Genomic DNA, 14820 nt, shown 5'->3' with positions numbered 1-14820 from the left:
GACAATGATTTTAAGTAAAATAATATTATAGTGACCTTCATAAGCATTGTCATCAAATGTAAAACAAAGGCTTGTCTTGATTTACAAAGTGATCTTGTCTAAAAGAAAAGATATAGACTTGCCCAAATTTTTATTAAAAAGTACATAAAGATTAAATCTAATTCGTCTACAAAAAAATATAAATGGGTCTCAATTTCAAGTAAAAAAACACTATAGTGTAGTCAGGAAATTATGTATACAGGTGGCCTTTTTTTTTGCACATAAAAAAAACATTCCCCAAATTTATATGAAAACATATAGGTTCTGTTGGCATGCTAGTAAATATATATAATTTCTATTAGAATTCCTTTTATATGTACTTCTTTGTTTATAGAAGAAAAAACAAATAAATAGAGACCTTATGCATGCGCATATCTACAATGAGCTATAAAGTAATACGGTATAAAAGTTGGGTGGCTTTAATTAAACAAACTGATGAAATTATTATTACCAGTGTGGTTAAAGTGGCTTTCTTCCTGCATATATATATATAATATTAGAAGACACATGTCTCTATGTTGAACTGTAAGCTGCGAATATAATTACCATTAGCTCAGTAGAATAATACTCTTGCATTAATACTAAGCTCTCTTGTTTGTTAAAGCCATTCCAAGGAAAGTGACCAATAAATTTGAAACAGCAAGTACCTTGTGAGCTTAATATAAAGTTAAAAGGATATTATTTGGTTAATTATGTCTCCTAAGAATGTTTGTGTAAGGAAGTAAAGGTATGGGCTGGACAGATTCCTAATACTTTTCTTTTTCTTTTTCATAATACTTTAGGTTGTAGTTCATTAATTACAACCATATTGGCTTATCTTAATCTCATATAAAGATATATGAACTGTGTGGTCTGTGCCATTTATCTGATTAAAGCCCTAAAATGGCTATCGTTACCGGCACATAGTTATTCTTTTAAAAAAGAAATGGTGGTTGGATTTAATACACTAATCCAAAGTAGGCGTATATTTTATGGGTTTGAATGTAGAAAGGCATTTTGGTCTAACTAAATCCCATTTTCTGGTATTTTAATATAAAGCTCACTCCTTGAATGGATTATCAATTTAGCAAACATAGAACAAAACTATACCTTATTCAGAACAAGAGCTGTATCTCTGTGAGAACAGTTGTGAGTAAAAAAAAATATTGTGTGGCTTTCTCTCCATGTGGCTTTATTTAGTTGTTTTAACAACACCTACATAAACCAAGAAGGAGGTTTACAGGGGGCTTATTATAAAGTCATCTACTAATAAATGGTGTCTTTATGTACATCTTTGATATATGTGGTGATATGTTCATATTTTGTGAATAAATGATAATACAAATAAATAAAACTTTCATTGGAACGCTGTCTGGATAAAATATCATATTAAACTTATAAATAAAACAGCAGAACTTGGACACATTTACATGGGTATATAAGGCAGACTAATAACAACCGATTACTCCATACCTTTATCACCTCTATCCTTACTTGTGCTCATATCCAACTTTCCACTTCCACATCATTCGATGAAGCTTAATCTTTTTGCAATTGCTGCACTTCTGCTGAGCACTCCAGTTTTTGCCGGTCCAGGAAGCTCATGCTCAACAGAGCATATCGGTAAGATTATACAATTTCCGGGCTTAGAATTGAGATCCTAATATATTGCTTCTGTGATTTAGCCACAAGACGTGATACCTGCGGATCCATTGCTCGCGAATATGGAATCACAGTTCGCGATCTTCAAAACTGGAACTATGATCTAGGAGACAGCCCTAGATTTTGCCAACAGCCTATTCCCGGAAGAGCCTATTGCGTTAAGCCTGGCCGTATTGCCGACCGCGGAAGAGAGCGCGGAGGATTCAACGAGTTCCCAAGACGTGAATTAAATCTTGTCAAGCGGGCTAGTAAAGAAAAAGCCAAGGAAAAGGCCAAGGAGCATGAGAAAGAAGCCAAAGAAGATAAGAAAGAGAAAACCAAAGAGAAGAATAAAGAGATGAAGGCGGAAGAGAAGGCAGATGAAAAGAAGCACGATAAAGAGGTGAAGGCGGAAGATAAAGCTGAGACCAAGGCACACGATAAAGAGGTCAAGAAAGAAGATAAAGCCGAGACCAAGGCACACGATAAAGAAATGAAGAAGGAAGAAAAGAAAGAAGAGAAAGCCGAAGAAAAAAAGGACAAGGCCGATGAGAAAAAAGAAGAAAAGAAAGAAGAAAAGGAAGAAGAAAAGAAAGAGTCCAAGCAGAAGAAGAAAGGCAAAGAATCTCACAAGAACAATGTCAAGGAATCTCCAAAAGAAGTCAAGGAATCTTCAAATGATATCAAGGAGCTCACCTCAACTGACAATTATCAAGAAGATTCTGAAGACAGCATTGATGATTTCTCATCAGAAGACGAGCCAAAGAAAGATACTCTTGAACTTGCACCTCATACCCACGCTGACTGCAAGAAGTATTATGTTGTCCAGAACCACGACAGTTGTGATAGCGTTTCTAAGAAAAACCACATATCTAACCAGCAGCTTTACGACTACAATACTGGTCTACACCGTCGCGGTGCTCATGAATGTGATAATCTTGATGTTGGAAAGGCCTACTGTGTTTCTATTAAAGATTAAACATACCCCTTCTTTCATTACAAGCATTTATTTCGTACACATATTTTCAAAGTTTCCTAGCTGGAAAGTTTGAATTATATGCACTATTTAGTATCAATAAAAGTGCATTTTTTAAATTTAAGTTATTTTGTTGGAAATAAGCTATAACCAAGTCCCAAAAGCTGCTTTATACATACAGTTCGTAGAAGCAAATCTATAGTGTTCTTTAGAGAGGTTCCTGTGCTTTGGTTACAAATCTGATACATAATCTATTTATCTTGGATACACGACTTTTGATATGTGTTCTTTTTTTTTGTAAAGGAATATTAATATCAGGCGTGACCGATAAACCGGTTCTGTGTAAATCATGTTATGCAACACCTATTTTATTAACAATCTGAAATAATACAATAGTTACTCAAATACTGTCTATCTTTTAAAAATATAATAATGAATGTTCTCTAAGTAAAGTAGTGGATGAGCATTTCTTTAAAGGGTTCTACCCTCCCTTCCCAAAAATGTAAACTAGCCTGTAGCAGGTCTGTCGATATTTGTTGTATGTTGGTTATACAAAAAAAAACTCAGTAGTGTATCGTCTAGTGATTGGTGTCTCTAATAAAAATGTGTGTGTGCGTATGGAGTATTGAATTCCTTTTAGCCATACGATTACCAGAATTGTTTTCTTTTATCCACTCAGTATAATTGCAGTCATGTAGTATTTATTTCTATGCATCAGTGGAACATTGAAACACGTTAACATTAATGTGGAAATATATGTATAAAAATAAATAAATAAAATAGAAATAGATAATTTTTTGAAAATACCGGGCTCTGCATTATTCAATCTTTAAACGTGAGATACATCCCGGACCGTACCACTATACACGTGATGTATTTGTTACACTATTCTCATTTCCTGGTTACCTGAACACAAACATTATTATTTTGTGTAGTGAGTCTATTCTTATTCTGTAAAATAAATCAGGCTGTCATTTATATTCACCTAATATAAGAAAACATCCTTGCTCTGGAAGCCATAGCTTTACCGGGAATTTAGGACCAACATTACTCTTTTAATCCCTCTAACCTGTCAGTATTGGCCTTGCTTTATGCAAATACAGTGATTTCAATATGCAATATCACGGCAAATCAAAATCGATGCCTTGGCCAAATTAAAATGAAAGGAATAAACATCATCATATGAAAGGTCACTATATTGTTATATACATTACACCCACTCATACCCATGATAACATAAACAAGTATATCGAGTGTCAGGGATATAAGTGTGTATATCTTCCTGCTTAATTTCATGAGCTTGACCCAATATAGCAATCCCGGCCAATAGCAAAGACCAAGGTTAAAAGCCACATATTTCTGGAGGAAGACACATTATCAAGAACAAAGTACGAAAGCCTCAAAAAGTATATATAAAAGTAACTCCAGAAGTCACATTTTGTATTCTTACAAATTCTGGGGCAAATGTCGAAACAAAGAGTATGTTTAAACGAGTAGCAACTTAATACAGATCTAAGATCAACTAAGCACCGGTAGTAGGCATTTTTATTTTATTTGAATAATATTCAAGCTACAGTCCGTAACCACAATATGAATAAGACCAATGTTTTCGTTGGTGAGGATAACAAGTAAAATTTCTTGTTCTCTAAGAGAGATAAACAGATTGACATGCAACTCAAAGACAGAAGCCTATGATGTACGATTATCATATTCGATTGGGATGTCTGCAAATTGCACCTGAGTACGAATATACAAACCATTGTTTTCAGGATCCAAGGCAATTGTGGAAAAGAGTGATGGTGGTACAAATGCATTGTACATAGAAATGTTTTATGCGGCAAAGATTTGCGAATGAGGCAAAAATATGTCGTCTTATAACGAAACCAAGCAGTTTGGTCGAAATATCTACGGTTCTGATTGCGGCGTCTTTGGAGTGCTCAATATTCTTTGTTGTCATTATACCTGCTTTATCCTTCCCTTACTAGCCGATTGCGATTATAATTGTTATAGTTTATGCTACCATGGTATTTATTAGCAGCATTGCTTTCCCATATACAAGGATAAAGATTAAACCCCGTATGCTCTTCAGTTGGAATTTTACACCATTGAAAGCCCAAGAGTTGACTATGTTCACAAAGTGTTTGAAATATGGAAGTAATTCGATCTATCCAAAATGTAAGTTCGCACTGTGGTTGATAATGAGGGTTGCGCTAGGATTTGCTATAAAAATCGACGAGAATTCGCAGTGTGATTTGACATTCAATTGAAATAATGGTAAACAAGCCAGAAACCTGAACAAATATATTATTTAATTGCTTCGTTTACGGCATCGCCAACAGCAACTACAGTGGATTCTTCTCGTCTTATGGGTGACTTCCTTTCTCTCCTGTCTCTTTTCCAGATTAATTACCATTCTCTCCACAAAGCTCAGACTGGCTCCGTTCACCGAAACCTGCTGACATTTCTTGGAAACTATTTTAGCGGTGGACTATATCTTACAAAGCGCTGTCTCAGTTGTGCAAAGTCCTATAATAGAGGGTTCCTCCACCGCTGAGTTCGTCTTTCATCATACATTCTCGTTTTCAACTAGTCCCAAGTATCCTGCCTGTCACTCTATAGTGGACTCTCTGATACTTTATTTTCTACTGACCTAGCAAGCTTCAGATACTGAACATGCTCATGCCGACTTCCACCGCAGCTTATATCATTTTTGTGGTCATTGCGCTACTCTCTCTTTCTCTCTCTCTTTCTGAAATTTTAGTGTTCAAAGCCGTGGCTACCATCAGACAAGCACCCGATTTGACTCTTTGCTCGTTAGACAATCTATTTCTATTATTTTCTTGTACTTTTCCTTGTTCTTTTTTTATATATATATCCTGCCTATATTTCAACGGGCGCGCATTGTATGTTCCGGGAGTATCAATAAAGTACCAAAGAAAATAAAATACAAGAAGATGTGTTTCTGAAGATACTGTTGCTGTGGTTATTTTTTTTTATAAAGAGTATTCTTCTGTTACTGTGGTTATTTAGGCAACATGGCAACACTTATCTCGGGGCGTAAAAAATCAAATATTCCTTGGGTTGTAGCTCAGCCCAATCTCGATTGTCTAAAAAAAAGATTACTTTCAATAATAAGAATATTTTTGAAGAGTAAGCATGTTGCTATAATTATGGAACCAAAAGTGTATCATAGTACACATAAAGGCAACAACAACATAATGATAGTAGTAATTACGATTTGTATACTATCATTGGTTTATTTTTACCAAACACATTACAGAATCACAAACAGCCTGGTAACACTAACAATATTACTATCTTATCCTTCTTGTTTCTTTTAATAAATAAATAAATAATAATATTAATAACAATAACGATATGTGCCAATATTAAGTGTAGCATATGAGACACTCAATTACACACACACACATATATATATATATATTTATTACCATGTTTAAGGATCTGCTAAGTGATCGGTGGGAAATGTTATGGTTAGCCTATGGTCTAGATCATATATATATATTTGTATATGTGTGGGCTATTACTTATAGAGCTAGCAAATTAAAATTAAGCTAGATTTCTTGTAATGTAGGCAAAGCATTTATCGACCTCTTGAAAGCCTCTGGACCATTTTCCATTGTCCATTTGCAATGCTGTTGCCTCATGGATAAATTTCAATGATCTTTACAAATGGAAATAATTAAATCCATTTTGATTACCGCAATTGACAAAATTCACCGGTCTGGAGCAAATAAGTCGCAACAACACGCTATATCAAAAAATAAATGTTTGTTTCCAGACAAAAGTTCCCAAATTAGTGAGGAGAAGAAAGGTAAAAAAGACCTGGGAATTGCTTAACATTGTCGAGTTTGAATTACGATTATTACTCTAGCAATTCAGAGTATATTGGCCTTCAGTAAGACAAACGGCTCATAAATCTGGTATGTTTATTAGGCTAGCTAGCAATCTACTAATTTTTTTTATGGTTCAGGCTACTAGAGTGTCTACACGCGTGGGAGTGAATTGCATAGTTTTGAGCTAAACTACATATCTTGAAAATGACAGTAGACAGGCATCTGAAAAGGGTCCTAATTTGTCTTTTGAGCGGCGAATAATTAAATATACTTCTTTCATAGGTGTTGCAATATATTCGTATTCTGTGATATGTCTTTCTTTGGAATATTTAATTAATAAAAAGTTCAATCTGACTTGGTGGATTTAAATACATCTAGATTCTAAAATATTATTCGTATATAAGAAGGGATCCTCGCCACTCCTTGATACAATCATCCACCTCTTTCCTTTCCTTTCCTTTCCTTTCCTTACCATCCTAAAATGAAGTTCTCTCTCCTTGCTGTCTCCGCTTTCTTCTTGGCCACTATGGTCGCTGCTGCCCCTTCCACTGTCTGCACCGGAAAGCACGTTGGTAAGCTATCATAAAACACTTTTTTTTTCTTGTAAATATCCTAATCATTATTCTCATCTATAGCCACCAAGGGTGAGACTTGTGCTTCTATGGCTAAGCACTACAAGATCAGTGTCAAGAACCTCCAGCAGTGGAACAGCGGTCTTGGCTCCAACGTTAAGAAGTGCAGCAAGATCACCACCGGAAAGTCTTACTGCGTCAAGCGTGGACCCAAGAAGGTCACCACCAAGAAGACTACCACCAAGAAGTCTACCACCAAGAAGACCACCACCAAGAAGACCACCACCAAGAAGACCACCACCAAGAAGTCTACCACCACCAAGGCTTCTCCTGCCACCAGCACAAACGGACTTCATCTTGCCCCCCACACTGACCCCAACTGCAAGAAGTACTACGTTGTTGTAGATGGTGATGGTTGCGATACCGCTGCCAAGAAGAACGGCATCACCGAGGCCCAGCTTTACAAGTGGAACACTGGTCTCCACCACGCCGGTGATCACCTCTGCGACAACCTTGACACTGGCAGAGCTTACTGCGTCAAAGTTTAAATAACATTCTTTTCAGACCCGCTCCTTTTTTTTACCCATACATACAATAATGTATCCGTTAGATTAGGCATCAATCACAATAAATACCATGCAAAATATACACCACTTAATCTTTTTGTTTTTTGCTTTTGTTTTCAATTGCTTCGTTTTCATATTATAAGTATGTATACATGTGTGCTTGTGTATGAATTTGAGAGTAAAGGAGGCTTGTATCAAGAAACACTATCCATTATAATCATATATATGCACTAGGAAGTATAGGCAAAATTAATTGAACTTGTAAAAAACATTAGACATTTAGAACCAAGTTAGACTGCATTATCTCTTTAGTACGTCTATTTTGCCTACAAATCTTACGATCTGACATATAATGCAAGACAACTAAGATGTATGGTAAAAATGAAAGGTAGTTTATTTTCCGTTTATACAGATTTTACATATATATGTATGTATATTTGGGCTCCTGAAAATGACAGTATGTGTGTTTTAAGAGTGATTGATTGTATTTGTTTACATAGGGAGCAAAAGGATCAAAGAAATGATGAGCATTTATTGATGTAAAGCAGAAGAGAACTTTACAACATGTTTTCGATTTCTATATTTGATTTAAATGTTTTGTTGTTGTTGCTGTTGTTGTTGTTGTTCAAATTCTTATAATTCATAAATTAAGTACTAGATAGAGTACAAGGAAACACATTCCATAGCGACATCTTTACAAAAGGGTAGAGAAGATCAAAGGTCTCTCGTCTCTTTCGGGGAGGATAAGACATATATTTCGTCTAAAATCTTCTTGGAAAGAGACAAAGACATAGAAAATGACCTAGGCCTAGTTCCAAACTCTTCACACGATCGTCACCGTCCCAAGTGAGGAATATGGTAAATGCAAACTCGACAATGTTACTTTTGAATTCAATAGGTTCTTCAATGGTAAGTAAAAAAATTAGCATATATTTAATTGAATTAAATAAATAAAAACATGGATAACAGTGTGGTAGTGTGATGTGTGTTTAGAACCCTAGATTAATTATAATGAAAATTAACTGAGTTTTATTCCAAAAATTTGTGAGAGTCACTTCTTTACTTTTGTACACCCAATGATTCAATTGAATTTAAACATAATTTGCTTTTCTGCAACTGGACTATTTTTAAATGTATTGCTAATAAAGCATAAATACGACTTAAGGATCAAGGTACAAGATATACATCTTGTGCTTTGTAATACATGTTTGAACCAAATAATATTAAGTGTATATTGTTTTTTTGTAGGGAGCACTACGTTTAATACTTATTATTTATATCTTTCTACGCTTGTAGAGAATAGAAAGTACAGTAGCTTGTTTAGATTCTGTATTATACCATACTATGCTTCTAAGATTGTTATTTATTTTTTGGTTCTTGTGTTCTTTATCATTAAACTTGGGTAAATTCAAAGTAGTACTATTAAAATATTGTATCTTTGCAATACATATTGATGAGTGGGGTATGGCCTGGAAAATGAGGTCAGGGACCAAAACAAGGCTGGAAGTTTCAGGCCATTTAGAATAGAAATTAATAGAGATAATGTGGCTGTTTGTCATGAAACTTAAATACGACATTATGCTGGCATAAATAATGTTAGTAGCTTCTGCAGTAACGGTCATAAAAAGCAACCTGTTTCTGAGGGCTTCATTGCTTGAAGAGAGCTTCAATGAATAGATAGATAAATAAATAAATTATAATTAAATATTATTATTGCATGAGGTTTAATCAAACTTGCTGAAACAAAAGAAATAAAAATAAAGATATCACTTTATTAGGCAAACCAATATTCAGTGAATGCAGCGTTAAATTGCGGGGAGTAAATGATTAAATTTGCAGATCGATTTACAGCTTTCTAAAAAGTGATAATAATTAAACAGCTGTTTTTTTTTTAAAAAAAAATCAGAGGTAGACAGGTGTAAAAGGTTCAAATAATTTTTTTCTTTAAAACCAATATTATTGGATAATACCAAACGCTTTTTTCTTTTTCTTTTTCTTTTGCTTTCAAAACCCCAAGCAAATTGCAGAAGATAAAAATGCGATGCTAGGTACGATTTTTATTGAATATATCATCATACACCCCTGGTAGACTTTGACTACAAGAAAAAAAAATTGCTTCAATATTTGTTCTTTTCAATTTAGCTTTAGACATATTCAAATCGATATTGTTGGTTAAACTCGAAATACTTTTATTCGAACTTTTTACGTTTTCTGTCACTATTATTGTCGTTATCATATAGATAAAGTAATTGCGGCTAGTTACTTTAGTAGCCTTGATGTTACTACTCTACTCAGCTCTTAACGGTGGGATTGTGAAATAGTGTGCGAGGTACCCCAAGATTTTATGCTATTTTTGGTTACTCTGACTAGGTTATACAGCTTTCTTTAAAAATAATAATCGTCAAACACAGTTACACGGGTTTAACAACCTTTTTTGATCAATGCCAGTATAAGAGGTTTGTATAAGAATGGTATAAGGCTTTGCTAAAAAGACGTGTCTGTCATAGTGCATAAATTTATGTATTGTGCTCACAGGTTTGATTATGAGATGTGGCTAATTTAATACGTTAAAAAAAAGCTATTATTGATAGTTGAATTAGCAAATCAGGTGAAGAGCTAGCAAGGATCTGAGATCACTTTATAATGAAGATTTTGAATAGATATAGCCAGGAGTTTTTTCTATAGATAACATAAATCTACATATGGGAACTCTGATTGGTTATTGCGCTTTATATCAATAAAGTCTCTAAATAAATATTGACATTTATCAGACTTTTGGTTGTGCTAAAATACACCACAGAAAGGCCACTTCTTAATATGATCCAACTTTTTTTTCTTGAACCTTTTCTCACTAGATTAATTGTATATCATAACTGAAGTTTTATTAGTGGGGGTCAAAATTATTCGTTTGGAAATCATTGTCTTTTACTTTCGCTATGGATTTTTGCTGTATTGTACTTTAAAACTAATGTATTTGATACCCCAATTGCACCCGAAACTGTTTTTTTTTTTAAAAAAAAATATCCTGTTTTAATTTACTTGGGGTCTCGATCCTGATAGCTTTTTTAGAATATGAATCATCTATGTGGAATTACTAGACCTTGATATTGACAGTAAACAGCTATTATTTTGTATTGCCCAAGGGTATTATTATGACTAAGATCTGTGCTTATATCTTAACGTTAAGTTAGTTCGGCTATACTTTTTACAGCACTTAAAATTACTACATATTTAATCGAAAAAAAAGATAAGAATTTTTAGACTTGACAGGTGCATTTGGATATAATTTTTTTGTGAATAAACTTATAGTTATAAAGCATCAAAATTTCTAATTTAGTCCAGGTGTATTTCCTGAAGTTTTACTCGGCTTTAGAGCGCGATGGGATTATTAATAGCTGTATATTATAGAAGTAGAACTGTATAGTATTAACAGCTAGTGGTAATACATGTCCAAAAATACATTTCGTTTCATTTACGACAGTTTTGCTATAAATATTATTAATTATTATTATCATTATTTTTTACTCTCAATGAGTTTTAATGATTGCTTAAAAATATAGTTTTTTACTTTTATAAATTATATTCTCGACTTGGTGATAAAATTATACTATTCGCACGTATATATTCTTCGGATCTCGTATAAGCTCTATAAGGAAAAAAGATCATTAATATATCTATAGATACATATTTCTATCTAAAAAAGACTATTACACACAAAGAGGGTGCCAATTTGACTATCCAGATGTCCAGAAACATTAGTTTAATGGGCATACTGCAACTACTAAACCTATATTTCAAGTGAATAAGAGCAATCTGTCCAATGCGTTAGGTTTCATTTAAATAAAAATTGAATCTATACTTTCTTGAAAGAAAAATAAACTCGTCTATCATCCTGGAAATGACAAGACACAGCCAAATAGGCTATGTATGTATAATAACTGACTAAAGAATACACACACATGTATACATGCTTATAAAGAATATGTCTAATTTTCTTTTTACCAGCCACAACTAAGTTTTTTTAAATCCAAAAATAGAGAAAACAAGGAGCCAATAGAATTACATATATTTCTAGATTTCATCGATTATGGATAAATATGTGCCAATTGCACGGTAAAAACAAAAGCACCTATGTTAGCATTTGAGCCGAGGATAACCAACTTGGTTTTTGTAAACCACACACACACACATCTTTATAGCACTGGCTAGCTACTATCTACTCTGTTATATTTTGCTAGATCAAATTAAGCATAATTTCTTAGGAGAAACTTGAGAGTTAGCAAAAAAAAAATCAGAATATGTGTATTTGATTTCTCTTTTCATAAGACTATGCATGTACTAAACAGCACAATTGTTTTAAGAAAATAAAATAAAGTAATTGTGTTCCACGTGTATTGCCTTGGCAATATGTACAGAGATTCATGAGTACGAAAGATTGTCGTATTTTTGTCAACTTCGTAACAAATAGGACTACCTATATCTATTGTATGTAGGACGTTGTGTCCGTGTTGTATAAATTGCCCAAATTTGGATGAGTTAATTATTGAAAGATCAAGCTTAATTACCCGATCATTGAAAGCCCTCATTTTTTTTGGAAAATTTGTAGTATATAAGACAGAGCACATCAGCGTACTTTGACTCGATCATCCACCTCTTACTACTACATCCCTTTCCTTTCCTTTCTCACAAAATGAAGTTCACTCTCCTTGCAGTCTCCGCCTTTCTCTTGGCCAGCATGGTATCTGCTGCTCCTTCCACTGTCTGCACCGGAAAGCACGTTGGTAAGTCAATGAAGAATACAAATACTTGCAACATTCGCAGAATTCCTGACCTTTCTCTTTTTACTTCTTATTATTATTATTAGCTACCAAGAACGAGTCTTGCGCTTCTATCGCAAAGCACTACAAAATTAGCGTTAAAGAGTTCCAGCAGTGGAACAGTGGACTTGGCTCCAATGTCAAGAAATGTGGAAAGATCACTTCTGGAAAGTCTTACTGCATCAAGAGTGGCCATAAGAAGGTCACCACCACAACTCACAAGGCTGCTGCTACTAAGACCGCTAACTCTGGCTCCGCAAGCACCAATGGTCTCCATCTTGCTTCTCACACTGATCCAAACTGCAAGAAGTACTACACTGTACTTGCTAACGATGGTTGCGAGAGTGTTGCCAAGAAGAACGGTATTACCCAAGCTCAGCTTTTCAAATACAACACTGGCCTTCATCATGTCGGTGAGCACCTTTGCGACAACCTTGATACCGGCAGAGCCTACTGCGTTGCTGTTTAAATATTTATTTCTTTAGAAAAAATAATCCCTTTGTTAATTTATTTTACAAAACATTATCCAAGAATTATTTATTTATTTAAAGTGACTTCAATAAACTGTACGCATAGTTGAACTCTATACAAAATCTAGTTATATATCAAGTGTTTGCAAATAAGAATTCAGGACATACAAAAGATTTTGCTCGACAGAATAAATGGTCATTAAATATAGAACCGACGAAATTACATATTTTATATTACTAGCAAGCTATAAATTTTGTACTCGGGAAATATGCGCACTTGTATATTAGACATTACTCTTTTATATATATTCTTTAAATTATTTAAAATTTCAATAAATCTATAGACGTAGTATCTTGCATACTATACTGATTTGCACACAGGAATATTTAATTCAAAAACCAAAAACTAAATTACATTGTTTCTACTGACTTGTGAATGTCTAGAGGGCTTCATTATATCCGCTTTTATATCGTATATTGACTAGATCAATTGGTTACTCTTCTTCTTCTTGCAAAGGTTGTATTCGTTACATTTCTTTTATATTTTCTCCACCTGAAATCCTACTTTATGTGTCTTCACAAGTACTTGTTATACTTTAGACACTCAATTGAACAGGATTATTATCAGGCAAAAGTTTTTTTTTTAAGGAGTTATACTTGGCTTTTTTTTTAAGTATTATTTTATATGTGTGTGTCTCCATTGTTGGTATTTAATAAACTACAGATATTTATTATCCAAACATAGGTATATAATTTATTCTTTATAATATGGCAAGTCTATAAATAATTTGTGTACAAATAATACGTTTACTTGTGTATGGACTTGCTTTTAGACCGATACACCAGTCCATTCGAATACAGGTATTGACTTGCTTTATTTTATTAAAATAAATAGATAGAACAAAGCCAACAAGCCAAAATATTGAAATAGATAAAAAATAACAATCCTTCGTATTAATCAAAATATTATAGCCTTTAGATATCAAGTCCGCGTCCTTGTGTTGTAAAGTCTATATATATTGGGCAATGTGGAGCCATAAAAATATTTAGGGAAAACATAAATATAAACGCACTGTTTTAAGCACGTGTACCTAATGTTAGGTGTGGCGTATTGGGTAATTGAAGGATAATAGGGATCTTGAAGAGGTTATGCGCACCATCTTAAAGAATATTCTGTCCTAATATGGGGAATTTAGTCATTTATATTTATATATATATCATCTTTTGATTGAAGTAACGTAGTAACCAATTAAACTCAATGGCGCTACACAAAAAAAAAAGTCTTTGCTGTGTATTTTTATTATTTCTATTATTAAAAAAAAAGGTGTGTCGAATCATATTAAGCCCACTGATAAAATCTATTCGTTCCATATTCATCAGTTGAGATTAGGACTACTTTTAGTAACATCTCGTAATTTCCCAATTGCAATAAAATTGAGACAGTGCAGAGGAAGATTATCATATACACACCATTGCGGTGTAATATATATATTATAATATTTTCTGGATTTGTATAAGAAACCATTATACATGCCAAGAATACAGTGTTTTTTTTTTGGATACTTTTCAAGTTTGTCCAAGAGTATTCTCAATATATATATGCATAATATACCAATCAGTAGCAGTGTCAGTGGTTGAATATCCAGAATCTTAATCAGCCTTTTTTAACCCGAGATACCCTTAAGCCAACATTGATTTAATTTGAAGCATAACTGGTATTCACTATAGCCGTGTCCTTTGCTATAATAATTTGATTTCTTTTTAAAATAATAGTATTACTATTAGAGCGAGCTTATTTCCTAGAGTAAGTAATCCTTTGTTTTATAATTATATAGTATATGGGTAGTTTAACATGTATAATCCTAGTTTGTATAAAAAATGAGTGCTTATATCTAAGCAGAAA

At 33.5% G+C, this 14820-nt stretch overlaps 4 protein-coding genes across 4 annotated transcripts; all 4 read left to right on the top strand.

The window, feature by feature from the left end:
• Positions 1 to 4329: 4329 nt before the first annotated feature.
• Positions 4330 to 5189, top strand: PHYBLDRAFT_68093 (hypothetical protein; the record flags this gene model as incomplete). Its single annotated transcript, XM_018441885.1, has 3 exons — positions 4330 to 4437; positions 4621 to 4810; positions 4975 to 5189. The coding sequence occupies 3 exons, from the start codon at positions 4330 to 4332 to the stop codon at positions 5187 to 5189; spliced, it is 513 nt and encodes a 170-aa protein (XP_018295136.1).
• Positions 5190 to 6946: 1757 nt separating this feature from the next.
• Positions 6947 to 7733, top strand: PHYBLDRAFT_79037 (secreted LysM domain-containing protein). The gene is made up of 2 exons (XM_018443415.1): positions 6947 to 7064; positions 7128 to 7733. The coding sequence occupies exons 1-2, from the start codon at positions 6974 to 6976 to the stop codon at positions 7610 to 7612; spliced, it is 576 nt and encodes a 191-aa protein (XP_018295135.1). The 5' UTR covers positions 6947 to 6973; the 3' UTR covers positions 7613 to 7733.
• A 326-nt stretch (positions 7734 to 8059) lies between these two features.
• Positions 8060 to 9288, top strand: PHYBLDRAFT_165589 (hypothetical protein; the record flags this gene model as incomplete). Its single annotated transcript, XM_018435265.1, has 5 exons — positions 8060 to 8087; positions 8293 to 8476; positions 8529 to 8539; positions 8879 to 9032; positions 9234 to 9288. The coding sequence occupies 5 exons, from the start codon at positions 8060 to 8062 to the stop codon at positions 9286 to 9288; spliced, it is 432 nt and encodes a 143-aa protein (XP_018295134.1).
• Positions 9289 to 12275: 2987 nt separating this feature from the next.
• On the top strand, positions 12276 to 13040 carry PHYBLDRAFT_79038 (secreted LysM domain-containing protein). The gene is made up of 2 exons (XM_018443416.1): positions 12276 to 12411; positions 12495 to 13040. The coding sequence occupies exons 1-2, from the start codon at positions 12321 to 12323 to the stop codon at positions 12914 to 12916; spliced, it is 513 nt and encodes a 170-aa protein (XP_018295133.1). The 5' UTR covers positions 12276 to 12320; the 3' UTR covers positions 12917 to 13040.
• Positions 13041 to 14820: the final 1780 nt, after the last annotated feature.

Source organism: Phycomyces blakesleeanus, assembly GCF_001638985.1.
Source record: "Phycomyces blakesleeanus NRRL 1555(-) unplaced genomic scaffold PHYBLscaffold_5, whole genome shotgun sequence".
NCBI classification, from domain to species: domain Eukaryota; kingdom Fungi; phylum Mucoromycota; class Mucoromycetes; order Mucorales; family Phycomycetaceae; genus Phycomyces; species Phycomyces blakesleeanus.
The sequence above is the reverse complement of the archived record's forward strand: the minus strand, read 5'-3'. Positions and strand labels throughout refer to the sequence as shown.